This window comes from Microcaecilia unicolor, chromosome 3 (genome assembly GCF_901765095.1).
Source record: "Microcaecilia unicolor chromosome 3, aMicUni1.1, whole genome shotgun sequence".
Lineage (NCBI taxonomy): Eukaryota > Metazoa > Chordata > Amphibia > Gymnophiona > Siphonopidae > Microcaecilia > Microcaecilia unicolor.
Window position 1 is genome coordinate 86,434,611 of NC_044033.1, and position 23,892 is coordinate 86,458,502.

A 23,892-nucleotide genomic window follows, 5' to 3' on the forward strand; every position below is an offset into this window, starting at 1 on the left:
TTCCACGCACTAAGGCCACTTTTACCGCAGCTGGAAAAAAGGCTTTTTTTCCTACTATTTTCATTAATGGTCATGTGCTAATGTTACCATTAGCATGCTGCCATTAAAAAAAAGTTACTGTGTGAGCACTTTTTGCCAACTATTTAGGTGGTAGTAAGGGCTTCCTTGTTAACTATGCACTAACTGGTTAGCGCAGGAACGCCCACTCTGCCTCTGACATGGCCCGTCAAAAAAAATTCCAAAAAATATTTAAAGTGCAGTTAGCCTGTGTACATTCCAAAACCAACATGGGATGTGCTAAAGCGTCCCGCATTAGGCTTTTTTTGCTGTGTTAGGTGAACATTAGCATCTAACACAACTTAGTAAAAGGGCCCCTTAATGAATAAATTTGATCATCACACTTCTCCTTAGCTTCTTATTTCTTGGATTTCAGCTGTAGGATTCCTTCCTTTTCCTTTGTGTCTACCCTTTTCTGTTACCTATAAGTGTAACCATAAATAAAAACTTTTGCTTTAACAATTGTGTTTGCAGTTGAACTATATTTAAAAAAAATATCCCTTATTGCCATGAATTAATTTTCTTGATATTGACTCACGACATAAGATTTTTGTTGAAATCACTACCAGTAACATACTCTGTAAAACAGAGAATTCTAAAAAATACCATCGAACACCGACATGAATACTTTTATCATCACTTCCAGGTCTATTATTGAAAATTTCTTGATGTGGATGAAAATATTTGAAGCTGCTTTTGAACTTTCACTGTCTGTAACACAATATTGAATTTCTTAAAACTGTCAACAAGAAACACAGAGAGCAGATTTCTTTTCAATTATTTTATTTCAGTGTAAGCTAAAAGGAAATTTACACACTTAAATCTCAAAAGACCTTGGGCATGCACATTAACCTTGTTAGAGGTTCTTCTACATATTCTTTTTTTCCATAGGAATTTTCCCAAACATTTACATTCCATTGCTTTTACTGTATATACAAGCTAAACCATAGCAATCTATGATTATGTCACTTTACACTGTGCAAAATCCTCAGTAAAGAAATAAAATCGCTATAGTGGTACAGCTGAAGAAAAAATTATAACCAGCAAATTTCATAATAAGACATTCATATAGGATTTTGGTCCTCCTTTTCCAAATTAAGTTGATTAAAAGTAAACAATCTCTGTATTAGTCCCATGTCAAGCCTTCTCACCAGTGATTCACATTGTAGCATACAGAAAGAGGGTTATGGATACAAGACCAAGTACCTTAACAAAAGAGTTACGGGAGAAAGAAAGATAAACCAAACCAATAATGGTGCAGTACTCCTACCCCACTTCTTTCAAAGAAATAGTTACAAATGCACACAAAACATAAACAGCTGTAACACTTTGAAATTCCAAAAGTAACAGAATTTTTTCATTATACAGAAACAACCAAGGACATATAATAGGAATGAAATTGGTTTAAAGAGAACTCCCAGGCAGTAAAGGTTTGTTTTCTCAAATCAGGTTGGTTTGGGTTTCCTTTCTTCATAAGAAGGATGATACCAGTGTATTTCACAAAGACATGAATGTAAGTAACCCAGCACAACAAAATAGGATAAATCTCCAAAAATCTCCACCCCTACCCACCAAAAAATCTTATTTACAGTTATTTTTCAGATATAAATTTAGGATTTCAGTATGGAAATAAATATACATTACTATGTATACCTTTCTAGTGCTGCTTACCAACAAATCATCTGAACTTGAATATTTTTTTTATTTGAAGCAAAACTGCTTTTGCTCCCAACCTTTTTTTTTTTTTTTTATTATCCTCTTGGAACAAAGATCAATATAAAAGGTCCAACTGGTGTCAGTTATCATTCTAGCTTTTCTTGACAAGTTGCTGCAGGTGTTAATGTGGCTGGGAACATCAACACCTTGGCATGCATGAATGAGAGGTCAGGGAGGCTGGCAATCACCCTGGCAGCCTCTTCACTAAGGTGCTCTTCCTTTCTAGGTTTCCTGTTAAGAATTGGAAACAAAATAAAGATAGCACATTAATCTTCCACTTCCTGGATTATAGTTTGTGAGACAAAAGCTAGAAGACAGTAAGAGAAAATTGGAAGAGAAGGTCTGTACTGCTGAAAAGGCAGTGTGGATAAATGGAACTTTTCAGCTTGCCAATGTATCTAACAGTGGCCAAAAAAGAAAAAGCCCAATAATGGAGTAATATAACCGTATATTATTTTTTCAGGGGAACGCAGGAGTAGATAAGTTCTGAGTGTTTCTTCAGTTTAAATGTAACTGCTTTTATCAAGGAATATCTCTCTGCATTTTCAATGGCAAAATGTTGGGCCAATAATGGGCTCATTTTCGAAAGAGGACGTCCATCTTTCGACATGAATCGGAAGATGGACGTCCTTCTCCCAGAGACGTCCAAATCGGTATAATTGCAACCCGATTTTGGACGTCTCCAACTGCAGTTCATCGCAAGGACGTCCAAATTTCAAGGGTGCGTGTCAGAGGCGTAGCAAAGGCAGGACTTTGGCGTGCCTAACACCTGGACGTCTTTGACCCATAATCGAAAAAAACAAGGACGTCCCTGATGAACACTTGGATGTTTTCACTCGGACGTGTTTTTATTACGAATAAGGCACAAAAAGGTGCCCGAAATGACCAGATGACTACCGAAGGGAATCGTGGATGACCTCCCGTTACTCCCCCAGTGGTCACTAATCCCCTCTCACCCTCAAAAAACATCTTTAAAAACATTTCGTGCCAGCCTCAAATGTCATACTCAGGTCCATGACAGCGCATGCAGGTCCCAGGAACAGTTTTAGTGGGTACTGCAGTGTACTTCAGACAGGTGGACCCAGGCCCATAACCCCCCTTACCTGTTACATTTGTGGAGGAAACAGCGAGCCCTCCAAAACCTACCACAAACCCATTGTACCCACACCTAGGTGCCCCCCTTCACCCGTAAGGGCTATGCTAATGGTGTACAGTTGTGGGTAGTGGGTTTTTTTTTTTGGGGGGGGGGGGTTGGGGGGCTCAGCACACAAGTTAAGGGAGCTATGTTCCTCGGAGCATTATATGAAGACCACTGCAGTGCCCCCTAGGGTGCACTAGTTTCTACACAATGTGGGAATAATAATAATGACCTGGGTCTTCACCAGCTTTACTAACTTTTATCCAAGCTTTATAAACAAAAGTAATTTGTGGTGTGCATACTGAATATTCTTTTTTCCTTTTTTCTTCATTTTTGAAAACATACAGCATACATAGCTTGTTGATATTAAAAGTAAACTTATGGTTTGCAAACTGAATATGCCTGGCTTGGTGGTGATAAAATTATCTGGGTTCAAGATGTTTCATTTTTTTTAAATCAGGTGATTATAAATCTCCCTTGATGGAACACTTCAACGTGATTGGCACAGTTTGCTAATCTCATGCTTCCACTTTGCAGAAATACATTCCCTTCCTCTTTCAAACACTGCACACAAAACACATAGGATGCCTTTAATTGGAATGCTGACATTTTTAGAAAACCTGGTTCTTAAGTTGCTCTTTATGAAGAGTAGTGGATGCATGGAATACCCTCCTGGAGGAGAGGCTGGAGAAAGAATGGTAACAGAATTCAAGAAAGCCCTGGACAAGCACAGAGGCGAGGAGTGAGGTAGGAGATTGGATGGACCAATACTCCAGGTCAGATACCATAATCTGGCAGTGGTAGGAATGGGGTTGTGAACAATCCAACCATCCCTCTAGAGCAGAGGAAAGAAGCAACATTATTTCAGGGCTGCAAACCATTAAACTGACTTTCATTTGACAGATATTGTCCAGCTATTAAGCACCTAAACTCTGCAATAGGCTTCCAATTGATGTGTATTATGAGGGTAATTACCTCCTTTACAGGAAAAAGAAAAAAATAAATAAAGGATTAGTTGCTGAGAGGGTATGATACATACCTGTAGCAGTTGTTCTCCGAGGACAGCAGGCTGATTGTTCTCACGACTGGGTGACGTCCGCGGCAGCCCCCACCAACCGGAAAGAAGCTTCGCGGGACGGTCGGCACGCAGGGCACGCCCACCGCGCATGCGCGGCCGTCTTCCCGCCCGTGCGCGACCGCTCCCGCCAGTTGAATGACTAGCAAAAGATGAAACACACAACTCCAAAGGGGAGGAGGGAGGGTAGGTGAGAACAATCAGCCTGCTGTCCTCGGAGAACAACTGCTACAGGTATGTATCATACCCTTTCTCCGAGGACAAGCAGGCTGCTTGTTCTCACGACTGGGGTATCCCTAGCTCTCAGGCTCACTCAAAACAAGAACCCAGGTCAATGGAACCTCGCAACGGCGAGGAAACAACAGGAATTGACCTACGAAGAACAACTAAGTGAGAGTGCAGCCTGACCAGAATAAATTCGGGTCCTGGAGGGTGGAGTTGGATTTACACCCCAAACAGATTCTGCAGCACCGACTGCCCGAACCGACTGTCGCGTCGGGTATCCTGCTGGAGGCAGTAATGTGATGTGAATGTGTGGACAGATGACCACGTCGCAGCCTTGCAAATCTCTTCAATAGTGGCTGACTTCAAGTGGGCCACTGACGCTGCCATGGCTCTGACACTATGAGCCGTGACATGACCCTCAAGAGTCAGCCCAGCCTGGGCGTAAGTGAAGGAAATGCAATCTGCTAGCCAATTGGAGATGGTGCGTTTCCCGACAGCGACCCCTAGCCTGTTAGGGTCGAAAGAAATAAACAATTGGGCGGACTGTCTGTTGGGCTGTGTCCGCTCCAAGTAGAAGGCCAATGCTCTCTTGCAGTCCAATGTGTGCAACTGACGTTCAGCAGGGCGGGTATGCGGCCTGGGGAAGAATGTTGGCAAGACAATTGACTGGTTAAGATGGAACTCCGACACCACCTTCGGCAGGAACTTTGGGTGAGTGCGGAGCACTACTCTGTTGTGATGAAATTTAGTATATGGAGCATGAGCTACTAGGGCTTGAAGCTCACTGACCCTACGAGCTGAAGTAACTGCCACCAAGAAAATGACCTTCCAGGTCAAGTACTTCAGATGGCAGGAATTCAGTGGCTCAAAAGGAGGTTTCATCAGCTGGGTGAGGACGACGTTGAGATCCCATGACACAGTAGGAGGCTTGATAGGGGGCTTTGACAAAAACAAGCCTCTCATGAATCGAACGACTAAAGGCTCTCCAGAGATGGCTTTACCTTCCACACGATAATGGTAAGCACTAATCGCACTAAGGTGATTCCTTACTGAGTTGGTCTTGAGGCCAGACTCTGATAAGTGCAGAAGGTATTCAAGCAGGTTCTGTGCAGGGCAAGAACGAGGTTCTAGGGCCTTGCTCTCACACCACACGACAAACCTCCTCCACTTGAAAAAGTAACTCTTTTTAGTGGAATCCTTCCTAGAGGCAAGCAAGACCCGGGAGACACCCTCAGACAGACCCAACGCAGCGAAGTCTACGCCCTCAACATCCAGGCCGTGAGAGCCAGGGATTGAAGGTTGGGGTGCAGCAACGCTCCGTCGTTCTGCGAAATGAGAGTCGGAAAACACTCCAATCTCCACGGTTCTTCTGAGGACAACTCCAGAAGAAGAGGGAACCAGATCTGACGGGGCCAAAAGGGCGCTATCAGAATCATGGTGCCGCGGTCTTGCTTGAGCTTCAGTAAGGTCTTCCCCACCAAAGGTATGGGAGGATAAGCATACAGGAGGCCGGTCCCCCAATGAAGGAGAAAGGCATCTGACGCTAGCCTGCCGTGAGTCTGAAGTCTGGAACAGAACAGAGGCAGCTTGTGGTTGGTCTGAGAGGCGAAAAGATCCACCGAGGGGGTGCCCCACTCTCGGAAGATCTTGCGTACCACTCTGGAATGGAGCGACCACTCGTGCGGTTGCATGACTCTGCTCAGTCTGTCGGCCAGACTGTTGTTTACGCCTGCCAGGTACGTGGCTTGGAGAAGCATGCCGAACCGACACGCCCAACGCCACATACCGACGGCTTCCTGACACAGGGGGCGAGATCCGGTGCCCCCCTGCTTGTTGACGTAATACATTGCAACCTGATTGTCTGTCCGAATTTGGATAATTTGGCAGGACAGCCGATCTCTGAAAGCCTTCAGTGCGTTCCAGATCGCTCGGAGCTCCAGGAGGTTGATCTGCAGATCCTTTTCCTGGAGGGACCACAGACCCTGGGTGTGAAGCCCATCGACATGGGCTCCCCACCCCAGGCGAGATGCATCCGTCGTCAGCACTTTCGTGGGCTGCGGAATTTGGAATGGACGTCCCAGGGTCAAATTGGTCCGTATGGTCCACCAGAGCAGTGAAGTGCGGCAACTGGTGGAGAGGCGGATGACATCCTCTAGATTCCCGGTGGCTTGGAACCACTGGGAAGCTAGGGTCCATTGAGCAGATCTCATATGAAGACGAGCCATGGGAGTCACATGAACTGTGGAGGCCATATGACCCAGAAGTCTCAACATCTGCCGAGCTGTGATCTGCTGAGACGCTCTGGTCCGCGAAGCCAGGGCCAAGAGATTGGTGGCCCTCGCTTCGGGAAGGTAGGCCTGAGCCATCTGGGAATTCAGCAGCGCTCCTATGAATTCCAGAGACTGAGTTGGCTGGAGATGGGACTTTGGGTAATTTATCACAAACCCCAGCAGCTCCAGAAGTTGAATAGTGCACTGCATCGACCGGAGGGCTCCTGCCTCCGAGGTGTTCTTGCACTTTGTAAACACTCGTGGGGCAGAGGCGAGCCCAAAGGGCAGCACACAATACTGAAAGTGCCGTGCGCCCAGGCGGAATCTGAGATACTGTCTGTGAGCTGGCAGTATCGGGATGTGAGTGTATGCGTCCTTTAAATCCAGGGAACATAGCCAATCGTTTTTCTGAATCATTGGCAGAAGGGTGCCCAAGGAAAGCATCCTGAACTTTTCTTTGACCAGGAATTTGTTCAGGCCTCTCAGGTCTAGGATGGGACGCATCCCCCCTGTTTTCTTTTCCACAAGGAAGTACCTGGAATAGAATCCCTGCCCTTCCTGCCCGGGTGGTACGGGCTCGACCGCATTGGCGCTGAGAAGGGCGGAGAGTTCCTCTGCAAGTACCTGCTTGTGATGGGAGCTGAAAGACTGAGCTCCCGGAGGACAATTTGGAGGCAGGGAGGCCAAATTCAGGGCGTATCCGTACCGCACTATTTGGAGAACCCACTGGTCGGAGGTTATGAGAGGCCACCTTTGGTGAAAAAATTTTAACCTCCCTCCGACCGGCAGGTCGTCCGGTACGGACACTTGTAGGGCGGCTATGTTCCCATGGATCCAGTCAAAAGCCCGTCCCCGGCTTTTGCTGTGGAGGCGCAGGGGGCTGCTTAGGCGCACGCTGTTGACGGGAACGAGCGCGCTGGGGCTGTCCCTGTGCCTGACGAGGCCTTCGGGCCGGCTGGTTGTACCTACGCTTCGCAAAAGAATAGGGTGCAGCCTGCCGGGCCCGGGAAAAACGCCCGCCCGCGGGGGCGGGTGCTGAAGGCGCCCGGTGGGAGAGCTTGTCGAGAGCGGTTTCCCGCTGATGCAGTTGGTCAACCATCTGCTCGACCTTCTCGCCAAAAATATTATCCCCCCGGCAAGGGACGTCAGCCAGTCTCTGCTGGGTGCGGTTGTCCAGGTCAGAGGCACGCAGCCATGAGAGCCTGCGCATCACTATACCTTGGGCCGCAGCACGAGATGCCACGTCACAGGTGTCAAAAATCCCCCTGGACAGGAACTTTCTGCACGCCTTCAGCTGCCTGACCACCTCCTGATAAGGCCTGGACTGCTCCGGCGGGAGCTTATCGACCAGGTCCGCCAGCTGTTGCACATTGGTCCGCATGTGGATGCTCATATAGAGCAGGTAAGATTGGATGCGGGTCACGAGCATGGAGGATTGGTAGGCCTTCCTCCCAAATGAGTCCAGAGTGCGAGACTCCCGCCCCGGGGGCGCCGAGGCGGTATCCCTCGAACTCCGTGCCCTCTTGAGAGCAGAATCCACGACCGCTGAGTCATGGGGCAACTGGGGCCGCATGAGCTCTGGGTCAGAGTGGATCCTGTACTGGGACTCTGCTTTCTTGGGAATGGTGGGGTTAGTTAGTGGTCGCACCCAGTTCCGAAGCAGCGTCTCCTTCAGGACATTGTGCAGCGGTACCGTGGAGGACTCTCTAGGTGGTGATGGATAGTCGAGGACCTCGAGCATCTCGGCCCTCGGCTCTTCCACAGAGACCACGGGAAAGGGAATGCTTATGGACATATCCCGCACAAAGGAGGCAAAGGAGAGACTCTCAGGAGGTGAGAGCTTCCTCTCCGGTGATGGCGTGGGGTCCGAGGGAAGGCCCGTAGACTCCTCTGAGGAGAAATATCTCGGGTCTTCCTCTTCCCCCCACGAGTCCTCATCCTCGGTATCGGACATTAGCTCATGTAGCTGAGTCCGGTACCGGGCCCGGCTCGACGTCGAGGCACCGAGGCCTCGGTGTCGTCGAGCGGTGGACTCCCGCGCCGGCGGGGACGGAGCTCCCTCCATCGACGTCGACGGGGACTCCACCTGCGTGGCGGTCGAGACCGGCACCGCAAGCGGCGGCGGTGTCGACAGCCCCGGCGCCGGGCTAGAGCTCGCCGGCGCCACAGTCATCGGCGCCGGGGGCGCAAGCACCCCCGACGCCGGCACAGCCTGGCGCATCAGCCCTTCCAGGATCCCCGGAAGGATGGCTCTGAGGCACTCGTCCAGGCCCGCTGCCGGGAAAGGCGGTGGGGCCGGTAAGGGTGTCGGTGCCAGAAGCTGCTGGGGGCCAGGAGACGGCACCGAGGTGCCGGAACCCCGACGCGTCGGTACCTCCACCACCGACGGAGATCTCTCCTCTCTACGATGACGCTTCGGCGTCGACTCCCCTTCAGGGTGCACCGAGGGCTCCCGGTGACGGCGCTTCTTGTCCTTTTTCCGGTGCACGTCACCGGCGCCGGAGGGCATGGAGGAGGAGGAGGTCGATCCCCCTCGGTCTCGAGGTACCGGGTCCGACAGGGTTCGGTCCCGTGGCTCACGAGCTGAGGGAGTGACCGGGGCCGACAGCCCACGCGGCCTCTCAACCCCACTCTCACCGGCGGACCGGCGGGCCGACGGGACCTGTTCTCCTGGGGTCGCTGCCATCGGTGCCGATGTCTCGGGCATCGATACCGGTACCGAAGATCCGGCCTTCGATACCGATGCCGTCGAGGTCGACGTCGAGGGGCCGGCGCAAGTTCCAAAAAGACGGTCCCGCAGAACTTGCCTCGCAACCTGAGTCCGTTTCCGGAGACCGAGACACAGCGCACACGACTTGAGATTGTGCTCCGGCCCGAGGCACTGGAGGCACCAAGCGTGGGTGTCGGTCTGCGAGATCGGCCGGCCGCAGCGACCACACTTTTTAAATCCACTCGGGACCTTCGAGGACATCGACGGAAAAATCGCGTCGGCGAAGTCAAAGTCGGCAATGGTGGCTAAAATCACACCACGAAAAAACTAGCCGACCGAGCGGCCACTAGGCCGCAACAAGGCGTCCCCGCTGGAAGCGAGGGAAAAGGGGAGCGCGTGCTCCACACGCGCAGTCTTTTTTCTTTTTTTTTTTTTTTTCGTAACAGAGAAATACTAAAAGGAAATTAAACGAAGCGCGATCCGCGTATACGCGATCGCAAGAATCCGGCGGCTGAAGTAGAGAGAGCGGCAAAGCACGACTCTCTCCAGGCGCGGAAAAAAAGGAACTGGCGGGAGCGGTCGCGCACGGGCGGGAAGACGGCCGCGCATGCGCGGTGGGCGTGCCCTGCGTGCCGACCGTCCCGCGAAGCTTCTTTCCGGTTGGTGGGGGCTGCCGCGGACGTCACCCAGTCGTGAGAACAAGCAGCCTGCTTGTCCTCGGAGAACTGGGAGGTACACAATAGACTGTTAATATCATTCTGGTTTGCTATGTATTATGGAGGTTTGGAGGAAGTCTTCTTTGCATCTTCTGTTTCATTAGTATTTTTTGTTAGTATAATGTTAAATGGTTTTAATAAATATTACAAATCACAAAATATTTCATATTTTTTGTATCTCACTAAGGGCCCCTTTTACAAAGCAGTGGTATGCCCAATGTGGGCTTACCACTCACTAAAAATGAAGTACTGCCAGGCTACCACAGCAGCCCGGCGGTGCTTCCCACCCTTAGGGCGCCGTCATATCTGGCGCTACAAAAATATATTTAATTTGTAGCGCCAGTGTGTACCCATCGCCCATACTGCCACCTGAATGGGTGGTGGTGGTAGGGGCTCTAACCCCCACCCCCAGAAATGACCATGTAGCAAGTGCTTCACTTGCCACATGGCCATTTCTTTAAAAAAAAGAAAGGCCTACCTTCTACCGGCTGTGATAAAAGGGGGCCTCGGTGTGCGTCAAAAACACACACCTATGCCATCGCAGTTTGGTAACAGAGGCCCTGTTTACTAAGCAGTGCTAGGGCGTGCTAGTGTTTTTAGTGAGCAATAAAAATGCTAGCGTGGCTTAGTAAACAGGGCCCTTAGAGTTTAATGGTTAATATATCAGTATTCAAATGTAGTAACTGATTTGAAACTCTGAATATATAATTTCTGGTTATGTTGAAGTTGTACTGACCAATATGGCAAGAAAAACATTACCTTAAAAAAAAAAAAAAGACTGAAGCTGGTGTCACTACATGACATCTAGAATAATGCACATTAGGTAAATTTCCTTATTCTGCGCCTACGTGAAAACTGCTAAGTTCACCCGGTACACACAAGCAGCACAAATTTTTAGCCATATCAATATACTAGTTATTAAATAGAATGTTTTAATTTACCCTTGCTACATATATTACATTATATCCCATATTGTTAGTAACAAATATTTTATGTTATGACAATACGAAAATCTTGTTCTTTGAAAAAAAATATAGAAAACAATTACAATAATGACCATAAGACCCATCTAGTCTCGCTAACTTTTCACAGAGTCACAGACTCCAAGATGATCTCTGTCTGTCCCTTCAGTTCTTCTAAATCCAGGCTCCTTTATGATTAATCCATGCCTTCTTGAATTCTGGTATTGTCTTTACCTCTACTGACATGGATAAATGAGGGGCTAAAAATTGGACGTATGTTTATAAAATACTAGAACACCACCAGAATAGCAAAACGCTCAGTTAGACGACTGGTATGTAACCATCATTATTTTGCCAGTATTGTACAGTCTGCACATCAGTTCAATAATGCAATCTGATAGTAACATAGCAACATAGTAGATGACGGCAGAAAAAGACCTGCATGGTCCATCCAGTCTGCCCAACATGATAAATTCATATGTGTATACCTTACCTTGATTTGTACCTGTCTTTTTCAGGGCACAGACCATATAAGTCTGCCCAGCAGGATTCCCCGCCTCCCACCCACCAGTCCCGCCTCCCATCACCGGCTCTGGCAAAGACCTTATAAGTCTGCCCTCCACTATCCTTGCCTCCCAACCACTAACCCTTCTTCCCCCCACCTGCTCCGCCACCCAATTTCGGCTAAGCTTCTGAGGATCCATTCCTTCTGCACAGGATTCCTTTATGTATATCCCACGCATGTTTGAATTCCGTTACCGTTTTCATCTCCACCACCTCCCGCGGGAGGGCATTCCAAGCATCCACCACCCTCTCTGAGAAAAAATACTTCCTGACATCTTTCCTGAGTCTGCCCCCCTTCAATCTCATTTCATGTCCTCTCGTTCTACCGCCTACCCATCTCTGGAAAAGATTTGTTTGCGGATTAATACCTTTCAAATATTTGAAAGTCTGTATCATATCACCCCTGTTCCTCCTTTCCTCCAGGGTATACATGTTCAGGTCAGCAAGTCTCTCTTCATACGTCTTGGAACGCAAATCCCATACCATTCTCGTAGCTTTTCTTTGCACCGCTTCTATTTTTTTTTAACATCCTTCGCAAGATACGGCCTCCAAAACTGAACACAATACTCCAGGTGAGGCCTCACCAACGACTTGTACAGGGGCATCAACACTTCCTTTCTTCTGCTGATCACACCTCTCTCTATACAGCCTAGCAACCTTCTCGCTACGGCCACCGCCTTATCACACTGTTTCGTTGCCTTCAGATCCTCGGATACTATCACTCCAAGATCCCTCTCCCCCTCAGTACCTATCAGACTCTCACCGCCTAACACAAGTCTCTCGTGGGTTTCTACTCCCTAAGTGCATCACTTTGCATTTCTTCGCATTGAATTTTAATTGCCAAACCTTAGACCATTCTTCTAGCTTCCTCAGATTCTTTTTCATGCTTTCCACTCCCTCCCGGGTGTCCACTCTGTTGCAAATCTTAGTATCATCCGCAAATAGGCAAACTTTACCTTCTAACCCTTCGGCAATGTCACTCACAAATATATTGAACAGAATCGGCCCCAGCACCGATCCCTGAGGCACTCCACTACTCACCTTTCCCTCCTCCGATCACCTCTCAACATGTATTTTTAAAAAATCACTTAAAAACAGATGTGTATTTTTTATTATATCTGATATCACAGATACTGTAATGAAATCATTTTAGATTAACTGCTTGGGTTTTTGTTTGATAGGGTGTTTGTTTAGCTTAAGAACTATAGTTTTTGATTAGTTAAAAATTTTACCCTGAAGTGCTGAAGATAAAACTGTTATGAAGATTGACAAAAATGGCATTGACTGACTTCGGCACTTACAGGTTTATTGGGATAAAAGATGCTATTTTTACATCACTTTCAAAATATCAAAGTTTCCAAGATCTCAGGAGATTCTGGATCCTCTGACGAGATTTCTGAAGCAGATGGCCAAAAGTAGACTCAGGACAGAGTTGGGTGAATCTATTTTGCAGTTTCTAGGAACCATTAACAGGTTCAGTGTTCTGCAACCTGAAGGATCCAAACAAGAATATACTGACTCACAATTCAACCCAATTAATCCAGTTATATGGGTGTTCTGAAGTCTATTGATCACACATTTTAAAAGTACTTAGTACTGTCTTATTAGTCATTACAAGAGCTATTCTTTAATCCAGATAAAAAAAAATCACTTTAAAATATATACCGATTTATTTAAATCTATAAAGTTGTTTTTCAGGCATGATAGCTGGACAGCTGAACCAAAACCCTTGGTAACACGGAAGTCCTAACCTTGAAGTGCAGGGCTCCCTCTACTGGTTACACAATGTTAAATTTCAGGCACAACTAAACAATGGGAAGTCAATATTCAGTAGTGTGGCCGTGGTTTAAATTTAAACCTATTAAAAAAAAAAAAAAAGTTTACCACTATCTATATAATCCACATATAACTTTAAATTCCCAACTTTAACATTAGACCTTCTATTTTCTGTTTGGTGGCTAGACATATAAGTTATATGCTTAGTGACTGAATTTGTTTGGCCTGCTTATTTTCTGGATATATAATAACATTGAACATTTTGCAGATAAAACAGCTAAAGTTATGGCTCTCATTTTACAAGCCCTCTTCGTGTTTTAGACGTGTGTAAACTAGTACTTCGCCAGGATATGCCAATATCAAACCCAGGTGTGTGCAAATGGCAAGGAATTGTGGCCTGGGTGTGTCTTGGACAGGACAAGGGCATGGCAGGTAAATACACATTTATTCCCCATTTCAGAAGGGGACTAAATGTCTATGTCCGAAAAGAACAATGTCAGGAGTTACACCTGCTATTATGCATGTGTAGGATTTGGGGAAACAGCTGCTATTGAGCAGCACTCCACTGGAGGGATTGAAATGGGGGGGGGGGGGGGGGGGGGGGGGTTGCCCCTAACTGCTAAGGTAAATCGGTCTTTGACAGCATCAGGATAATACACGGTTGTTCCCAAAGTTGAAAAGATAAAAGGATATGTGCTGATTTGATCACATCACTATTTTCTACATTTATTTCATTAAAATGGATGCTTATGCTGCTCCTATATTTTAAAGCAGGCTCTAGATCAGCAGATAATATTCTAAAACACTCGTGAAACTTGAGATGCACTGACCTGCACACCTCAATTCCTACATCTATGAACTGTCTAAATTGGGGCTATATACGTAGAACCACCATAGATTTTAGAAAGAGGCATTTATGTGGCTGGTGGTGTCGCTGCTAGCCTCAAATGCTTCTTAAAATAACTTCTGGCTGTACGTAACACTGAGGGACTGTTGTAGGATATGCTACTACCCTACAGTCATAATAGGAAATAGTTAAAGAGAGGTTACAAATATTTTTATACTTTTTGAATGATGCAAAAGGAAAACATATTTCAACTTTCTCTTCTTCACTAAAGTGGACTAAAAGTGTGACAAAATTCTTAACAGTAAGTGCCCCCCACTATGTTTATTCTTTTACGTCTTCAGCACTTGAAGATAGATATTGTTAAGGGAGGGAGACCAGCAGTGTAGAGTTATTTTAACTACTTAATTCAGTTTTCATCAACTTCATCACCCCTCTCTTCCACAGCACTGCAACCTAGGCCCCATGTATGGAGCCACACCTACTCCACAGCATCACAGCCTGGTCCCATGCACAGAGCTATACCACTTCCCAACCCAGCATTGCAACCCATCCTCACACACGGAGCTACAGCTCTCTCTTGTATGGCACCACAACCTGGGCTCCATGCATGGAGCTATGCCAGTTCCCTCCACAGGAGCATAACTCATCCCCATACATGGAGCCACTCTCCTCTCCTCTATAGCACTACAGTCCAGATCTATATACGTTATCCTACTATTTGACTCAATTACAAAAAAACATGTTAGAAAAGCAAGCATGGGTGACTTTTTCCAAACAAAGTTTTCAAATTCTGCAGCTTCCTGTAGTGATTACAGACTTTACAATAATTCTTTGGAATATAGAAGGCGGTTCCCATTTATGCTTAAAAATTACTAACATGCAAAGCTCCACTGGTCAATTGCACTAGTAAATTGGATAAAGGCATGTTATAACTAATAAACATAAATGTACTTTAATTTTCTTAGTAGCATAGCTGTATGTAGGTGAAATATTTTTTTTCTTGCCCTTTCTTTTAATGTCTCAAATAGTAATAGACACCTTTATAGAAGCGTAAGACACCACCGTCTATTTCTCCTTAATGCAATGCTGCAGTATTCATCTGAGAGAATAGTCTTTTTATGAATTCTTCTAGACTCAAGTGATCTGGCTTTCTAGGAAGCGAGTTAGAGTTCTGCTGTGTTAAGACAGCAGTGGTGGCCTGAGTACAAGGATAGACATGTAACTGGTTGAAAGCCTATGAAATAAGTATGGCATAAGAATCTCATTAGGCAGGGGGACACAGATAGTATCGCTGATAACTTCCAAAGGCTTAGGCGGCTGTAGAAAAGAGGCATAGAATAAGATTCCATAGAAGTGTGGCAAAGCAACTTTTGCAACAAGATATTTGGTATTTGCATTTTTGAGGAAATTAGGTGTAGTTGTTTGCAGAAATTAAACATCAGTATTGAACAATAAATTTTGTCATCTAGTAAGGAATGAAAAAAATGAAACTGACCTTTCTCCAAAAAGATGGATTAATCATTTCAGTTGTGGTTACAAGGTAGAGGTCATTCTTCACATTCTCCTCCAACATGCTAATACAGCTTAAATCATTCTCGAGTGGCTTCACTTCCACAATGTTTTCAGATGAACTGCTAATTGTGCAGTTTAAACTAACTGGATACTACAAATGCCTTCCTAAATTAACCAAACATATTGGGACTTCATCACGCTATAAAAGCGTAACGGTCCTTGCTCCAACTTCTCAAATTCCCACAATTTACCTTGTTGATGTGCTCGTCTTCTCTACTGTGGACATGAGTCTCGCAAATGCATCAGTCACTTTACTGCTTCCACTGGAGGTTTCCAGTTTTGAAGTTGTCAACTCATACAACTCTGGATCCACACCTTATAATATAAAACAATAGTCAGTGATAGGAGGATGCAAGGTTGCCATAATCAGACAAGGCAAATGCTAAAAGCTTTATTTTCTGTAAACATCTGATTCATTTATATTTCTGGAGATAAATGCAATAGCTGAGAAATCAAATCAATGCAAAATATGTTTCCTCAATACACAGATAAATGGTCATTAGATTATATTTTTCCTTATAATTTTCCTACCTTAGATTGCTTTTAAGATTCTCTCTTTCCAGAGGAGGTTTTAGCTTATTTTGATATCTGACTTCTTCCTAGTTTGGCTTTTGTAATTCTGTGTTATGAGATAGTGGTTTATCTGTTTTGGGTTTTTTTTTTTTCTATAAATTGCTAAAATAAAAGAATATCATTTGTATACACTCTTTTGTTCTTGAACTGTTAATTTACTGGCTATCTGCCTTTACTACAAAAGTAGAGGCAGTTCCAAACATCACTAGAGATGGGCCAGTATCGGAACTATAATCCAAAAAGTTGCATCCTATTTCAAATCTACAGTCTTTTAGGCATACAAATCTTGCTTGGCTCATCCTCATAACCTGCATTTTGCCTATCCACAGAACTGTGATAAAGGTCCTGAATGGGGTCTTCAAGATTTTTACCAACTTTCCTAGACTGATGAAATACAAAGGAAGGATCATCATCCCAAAATAGCTGACCCTTTGTAAATTCTCCCTCTCACCCCAAAATAGAACTCTGTCACAATCTAGCCTTTCTCTATATCTTACAATGTTAGAATGTTCAAAAATTGCACAATACCACCACTTTCTAAGAACAGAACGTGTGCGGGTGATGTGCCTCAAACTACAAAATGGCAAACAAGGAAGATTTCATGAGAATTATACACACATTTTCAGTCAAACTTTAACAAATGAACTGGATTTTTAAAATTTTACCATTCAACTCTTACGCCAATGTTGATGACGGCAACTACAAAATAGTTTAAGGATAGTTGGAGATGTCAGCTGACAAACAAATCTGCTTAAATTACATAACTCTAGTACAGTGATACTGTAAGCTTAAATGACAAGACTTTGAGGCACAGTACTGACACCCTTGAACTTAGCACCAGCTTCCACGACCAAACATCACATACATGCAGTCTCATTTGCAGCTGCACAACACAGAGCTGAGCAAAAGTTTAGAAAAACATTACTTGGTATACTTTTTAGTTAACAGGGAATTTGTACCCACAATAGTTTCCAATTTGGCAGAGAAACAAAAGAACAATTTAGTAAACAAACCTTAAAAAATGTACGTAGTTATTGGGCTTTGGAACAGAGTATTGATAGGAAAACAGAGTTAGTCTGATGGTACTATTTGCACACCTTGGTTGATTTAAGTGTACCATTTTTTGTGATGACATTTAGAAATGAAAGAGCATATTTTTGACCCTGCAATCCAGAACGTAAAATTTTAAACCAAATGTCACAGATGTTTACAGAAGAAAGCAAAAGAAATTCAGAGCACACCTGCCTCCCAATAGCAAGCACGGGCAACCACTGAAAAGCATTTGACTTGCATAAGCTTTAGGGAAGTTCCATTAAGGTGCAAAAGTGAACACAGGAGGGCTTCTGACAATTTCTTCACATGGATGATATGCAAGGTTGCAACACTGTTCAAAAGCAAAATACAAAGTACACAATATACCCTTTATAACACAGCTCAATATAATGAAGGATCGCTTACAATGTGGTCAAGGGGTGGTGGATCTCTTTTTTTTTTTTTTTTCAATTTGCTATTACTTATTATTCCCACATAATGCGGTCAAATTATCTTGGACCCTAACATCAGCGTTATATGGGGTCTGCAGTACACCTGCTAAATTATAAATACTATGAAAGTTCTTTGCTGCAATTCTTAAAAGGTTACACACTAAAGTTGCATGAAAATGAGGTTTCTGGAATCACCTCTGTGTCCTCTGCTGGTATATTAATGCAACTCTCAATCCCAGAGATAGATGTTTCCTTGTAAATGTCTTGTTTCCTTTTAAGAGGAGTTACAATTCACAAGCAAGCTAGCCAGAAGACAAGAGCTGGGAGAAGTCGTGCCTTACAGAAAATCCTTTGTGTGGAGGTGGATTTTGCTGGGGAGGAAATGTGTGACTTGATTCAGTTGATTCATTCTACTGATGTCAACCCTCCAAAATCAGGAGCAAACACAGTACACTGTGATGTAAGGCTGTGACTCATATACTGAGTGGAGGTTTAAAAAAAATGGTTCATTGTGCTACATTTTAATTTGAACACAAAAGCAATGGACTAAACAAAACACCTCAATAGGAAATAAGGGAAGGTGACAAGTTAGTCAAACAAATGCTACAGAAAGTTCCCGAAAGGTTAAAGAAAAAGAAAAAAGGCAAAGCAGAGGAACAGCAAGCTACAACAAACACTGGACCTTCCCAGAAACAAGTCAGAAACACTTCCCATGATAGCAGTAATAGGGGTATCTACAAGGGTAAGGGATCTCCATTTTAAAAAATAATCTAAACTGCTTGTATAATGAGAAAACTGATCAGTCAACAACCTATCACTGTGTAAACACAATTTCAGCATACATCGGAGCCACAGTGAATTACTCTCAAAGCTGTGGCTATAGTGCACACTGGTGAGCTTAATAGGAAATGGTCTCTAAAATGACTTCCAACTACATTACATTTGTACCTCTGATATTTTAGAGTTCTTGATCTGACTTCCTACATTACAGCAAAGCAAGCAGAAACCTTTTCATTAATAAACTCAAATCATAACTATCTCCTACCCCTAAATTAACTCTTGGATAGAATTTGTTATAGTAGCTGTAACTAGTTAGTTCCCATGCTACTTGTCACTATGAATTCTGAACATTATACTATGTATATAACTATAGAATCCTTAATTTTAATCGAGAAAACATTTTCATAATGCTCAAAAGGGACACTAGCAGGGCTGCTAAAAAAGGAGCATGGTTGATATTTGTTTATAACCATGGTGTGCAGCAACAGACATAATGTAAAATAAAGCAACAGCATGTCTGTCTATTAAAAATAGACTTATGATTTGCAAACTGAATATGCCTGGCTTGGTGGTGATAAATTATCAGGGTTCAAGATGTTTCATTTTTTTTAAATCAAGCGATTATAAATCTCCCTAGCTGGAACACCTGTGTCACAGTTTGCTAAGCTCATGCTTCCACTTTGCAGAAACACATTCCCTTCCTCTTTCAACCACTGCACACAAAACACATAGAATGCCTTTAATCAGAATGCTGACATTTTTAGAAAACCTGGTTCCTGATTTGTTCTTTATGAAGAGTAGGGGATGCATGGAATACCCTCCTGGAGGAGGAGCTGGAGAAAGAATGGTAACAGAATTCAAGAAAGCCCTGGACAAGCACAGAGGTGAGCAGCTCATCAGAAACTGTCTCAACAGGATGGGTCAGTCTGTGAAGAACAGAAACATTTGTGAGACTGTCCTCAACACTGAAAGGACTTTTAAAGAGCTTTTAGAAAAAACATAAAACTCTTTTGCTGCTTACACATGGCAGCTCCTGCACTCCTATAAGCCATGTAGTTTCCACATAACAGCTTTGACACAGAGGAGAATGACCCAAAGAGGGGGAAGGAGGATTTAGGAGACTGGTAAATTGTTACTTTCAGAGACCATCTAGTACATGTATAAGACTTTGCTTATTTTGAAGACAAGCAGTTCATCATATTCGTATGCATGGGTCTCCCTGGCTAAAGGTATACTTAAACAAAAAAGGGAAAACAAATACCTCCAACAGGTGGCAATTTTTTTTACTGTGTGGTAATAGGGAAGACCCTCAAATACCAAGAAAATGTGGCAAAAAGATGCAGAAATGATCCCAATTACATTGGGAACCACCAGCAGTATTAAAAAGAATTTCCAGTTGCACCACATGCATGGAGGATGTCCTGAGTATTTAGTCTCACTAATTTAAGTACATGAGTACTGCCATACTGGAACCGACTGAAAGTCCATCAAGCCATCATAGGGAAGTCATCCCATCCCCTTTATTATTTTTGTCACCCTTCTCTGTACCTTTTCTAATTTTTTGAGATGCGGTGACCAGAATTGTAAACAATATTTGAGCTGTGGTCACACCATGGAACACACCAAAGGCATTATAACGTCCTCATTTTTGTTTTCCATTTCTTTCCTAATAATGCCTAACATTCTGTTTGCTTTCTTAGCCACCACCGCCGCACATTGAGCAGAGGGTTTCAACATATCATCAATGACAACACCTAGATCCCTTTCCTGGTCAGTGACTCCTAATGTGGAACCTTGCATTACATAGCTATAGTTCAGGTTCCTCTTTCCTACATGCATCGCTTTGTACTTTCTCACATTAAACGTCATCTGCCATTTGGATGCCCAGTCTCCCAATCTCATAAGGTCCTCTTGTAATTATTCACAATCCTAACACGATTTAACAACTTTGAATAACTTTGTGTCTTCAGAAAATTTAATTACCTCACTAGTTGCTCCCATTTCTAGATCATTTATAAATATGTTAAAAAGCAGTGGTCCCAGCAGACCCTTGGGGAACCCCACTACCTAGCCTTCTCCATTCAACAATCTGAACATTTAACCATACTATCTGTTTTCTACCTTTTAACCTGTTTTTAATCCACAATAGAACACTACCTTCTATCCCATGACTCTCCAATTTCCTCTGGAGTCTTTCATGAGGTACTTTGTCAAATGCCTTTTGAAAATCCTGATACATAATATCGACCAGCTCACCTTTATCTACATGTTTGTTCACCCCTTGAAAGAAATGTAATAGATTGGTGACTGGTGAGGCAAGATTTCCCTTCACTAAATCCATGTTGGCTTTGTCTCATTAATCCATGCTTTTCAATATGCTTTCTTCAAGGACAGGCTGAAGCTCGTAGATGGATTTATAAAAATAAACTTGCTGTTCCTTTACCATCTTCTTTGAAGTTGCAGTCGCCTTGTAAGAAGCTATTCTCTTTTTTAAGGAATTCTCTGTCTGTAGTGCTCAGACTAGAACATGATTATCTGAAGTTCCGAAAACAGCTAAAAGTTTTGCTTTTTCAGAATAATTCCTGATACATAGATTGATACTTTGTTTAGTTAGATTATATTTATATTCTAATTGTTTGTATCAAAGTAGATCTTAGGCGGGCAAAAACTGCCATGATTCTAAGCCTGGGACATACCCCTGAGGTTAAACTTGCTTGAGTATCACAAAAGATACTTCAGCCTATAGCGCTAAAGGGGGCTTTCAGCAGCTAGGTAAGAACCAAGTTCATGTCGCATTACATTTGGAAGGCTTCAATTGAAGCAAGCCCTGAATGAATCTGATAACTAGAAGTGTAATAGAAATAGCACCCACTGACATGAGTGGAACCATTCAGTTTTTAGGGCAAATTCAAAGATGTAGAAGGCAATCAAGCAGCTTTTGGATAGGACAAAATAATTGATCTAGGGCCTTGCCATCACAGATGGCAAAATTATCTCCGTATGTCTTCTTGGTAGATTCCTTTCTAGAAGAGAAATCAAGAATCTGATTACAACCCTCCTCAACAACCAGACTGATGGTCAGACACTGAATGCTGAAACTGGCCATGTTCCCTGGTTCTGCATAATCAGACTTTGTGAAATTTCAACTTGACCAATTTCCTTAGGGTCAGATCACGAAGAAATGGAAACTCTCTCTGCAATGGGCAAAAAGGAATTAGGAAGATCATAGTGTCTTGGTTTCCTTTTGGATTTCATCAATATTTTGGCTGAGAGATTCAGATTTATGAATATATATCTATTCCTTAATGAAGGAGGAATACATTCATTACTGGCCTGCCTTCTTGCTTTCCTCCTGTAGGCAGTTACAAACTGGAACACTTGGGAAAGATTGTTTGCTACATGATTCAGGGACAATTCATGGATGTCAAGGATGAGTCTCTTTCTGCTAAGTAAGTGGCTCTTCAGATACTTTGTAAAATATGGAACTGGGCCACCTTTGACAAATTTCCAATAACAATGGACAGAGTGTGTTTGCCTCTGCTTGTTCAAATAGGACTTTACCCCCGGTTGTATATATGAACTAGGACAATTTTGTCAATCCTGTGATTTCAGCAATTCATTACAGCATTCAGAACTGCCCACAGCTCCAAAAGACTGATATGCAATCTATTCTTTTGTAAGGACCAAGTGCCCTGAGTGTGAAGCCCTTGTTGGTAAGATCCCTAACCCATATTGGAGACATTTATATATAAAATAATTCGTTAAGGAGGGTTTTTAGAATAAATCCCAGTTAAACTGGGAGCCAACAAGAAAAAAATAACAGTCTGAGTGGCTTTGTTCCATTTGGTCTTTGACTTCATTGGGCTTCTATCATATGGAGATGTACTATAATATTAAACCATTAGGTCTAACATTCTTCATATGAATCAAGCTAATATCTTCTGGCTGAATTGTTCCTTCCCCCATGGAAATTATATTGCTGGTCTTGTTGAAAGAAAGATAAGCCATAGTCTTAGTTGTGTAGTAGTCACCTAATGGCTCTAGTAGTGGGCTAAGAACCAGGGAAGCCCATTGTAAATCTGTGTGATCTTGGGCAACTCACTCAACTCTCCATGGCCTCAGGTATAAACTTAGATTGTAAACCTTTGATGGACAGGAATATTAACTGACCGTGAGCTAACTGAAAAAGGCATAGGCAAAATTCCTTTCCCTTATACTTTCCAAATAAGATGCACAATACAATAGATTTAATATTTGCTGATGAATACTAGTAACTCACCCAGATGGTAGTTTACATGGATTCATCTACTCCTTCCCAAAATGTGTTTTTGACCAGCCAACTGTCCGAGCATGGTTACACATAAACCCCTCAACTTATGTATAAATGCCAAATCGCAGAAGCTAGAACGCAGTACTGGAAGCATGCTGTCCTACTATAAATCTGAGTTATTCCCTCAAATTATGTATAAATGCCAAATCGCAGAAGCTAGAACGCAGTACTGGAAGTATGCTGTACTACTACAAATCTGAGTTAATTCCTTGACTGAGATGTTTCACATCCAGAGAACACAACCAGTCTCCATGGTTTAGCAGCCTTATGAAGTCTAGGGTAACCTTGACTTTTTTCTCTCTTGAGAATTTGTTCAAGACCTTCAAGTCTAGAATGGGATAGAATCTTGTCCTAGAAGGAACTAGAAAGTACTTGAATAATAATCTGTACTCTCTATGTTGCAGCAAAAATGATTTAACTACTCTGGCCTACAAAAGGGGGAGACCTCCAACCTTAAGTGAGCAAGTCCAAATAGGTATAATTTTTAACTAGTGCTTCTATTTTTAGGTGTTTATTTTACAGATAATTAGAGATGCATTAACAGTATGAAAAATCTGTTTACCAGTGTTTTTGCAAGACAGGTACTATATTGCTGGGTACCTTTTCCAGTGGAATCAAATATATACATTTGTGTAGTTGAGGATTCATCAGTGCAGAAATGGAACAATACAGTGCAGGATCCAAGACAGAAAAAGGGAGAAAGTATTAGGGAAAGTGATATTTTCCAGTTTACCCAATAAACACATTTTAACCTTTCTTTTTTTTTTTTTTTTGGGGGGGGGGGGGGGGAAATCAAGGGTGTTTTTATTGGTGTTTATCAGTTAAAACCTAATATCAGAAGCCCTAAATATAATTTTTCTTTATAATCTAAACCTATATAAGGTTATGATGGCCCAACAGTTTAGTTAAAAAATCTAGATCTTCCCTGTTCTAGGGAGATCTTCTAGAACACAGGCTGGGATTGTAGCTATCTATTTTGGATTCAGTCAGTAACTTGTGCCTAGTTTTGACTGGGTGCCATATGGCTTTATGGCTCACACTGTCTCAATGGCAAGACTCTAAGCCTGAGCAGAGTATGGGACACATTTCTATTAAGA

At 43.4% G+C, this 23,892-nt stretch overlaps 1 protein-coding gene across 3 annotated transcripts in view; it reads right to left on the reverse strand.

Annotated features, from left to right (window-relative positions):
- Positions 1-834: 834 nt before the first annotated feature.
- The window catches only part of AFTPH (aftiphilin), a 133,339-nt gene continuing 110,281 nt past the window's right edge, over positions 835-23,892 (reverse strand). For all 3 annotated transcript variants that reach the window (XM_030196142.1, XM_030196139.1, XM_030196141.1), the window contains 2 exons: positions 15,820-15,943; positions 835-2,004 (listed from right to left, as the gene is read on the reverse strand). In XM_030196142.1, the coding sequence (XP_030052002.1) occupies positions 1,860-2,004; positions 15,820-15,943 (269 nt within the window). In that variant the 3' untranslated portion in view covers positions 835-1,859. The remainder of the gene's footprint in view (positions 2,005-15,819; positions 15,944-23,892) is intronic.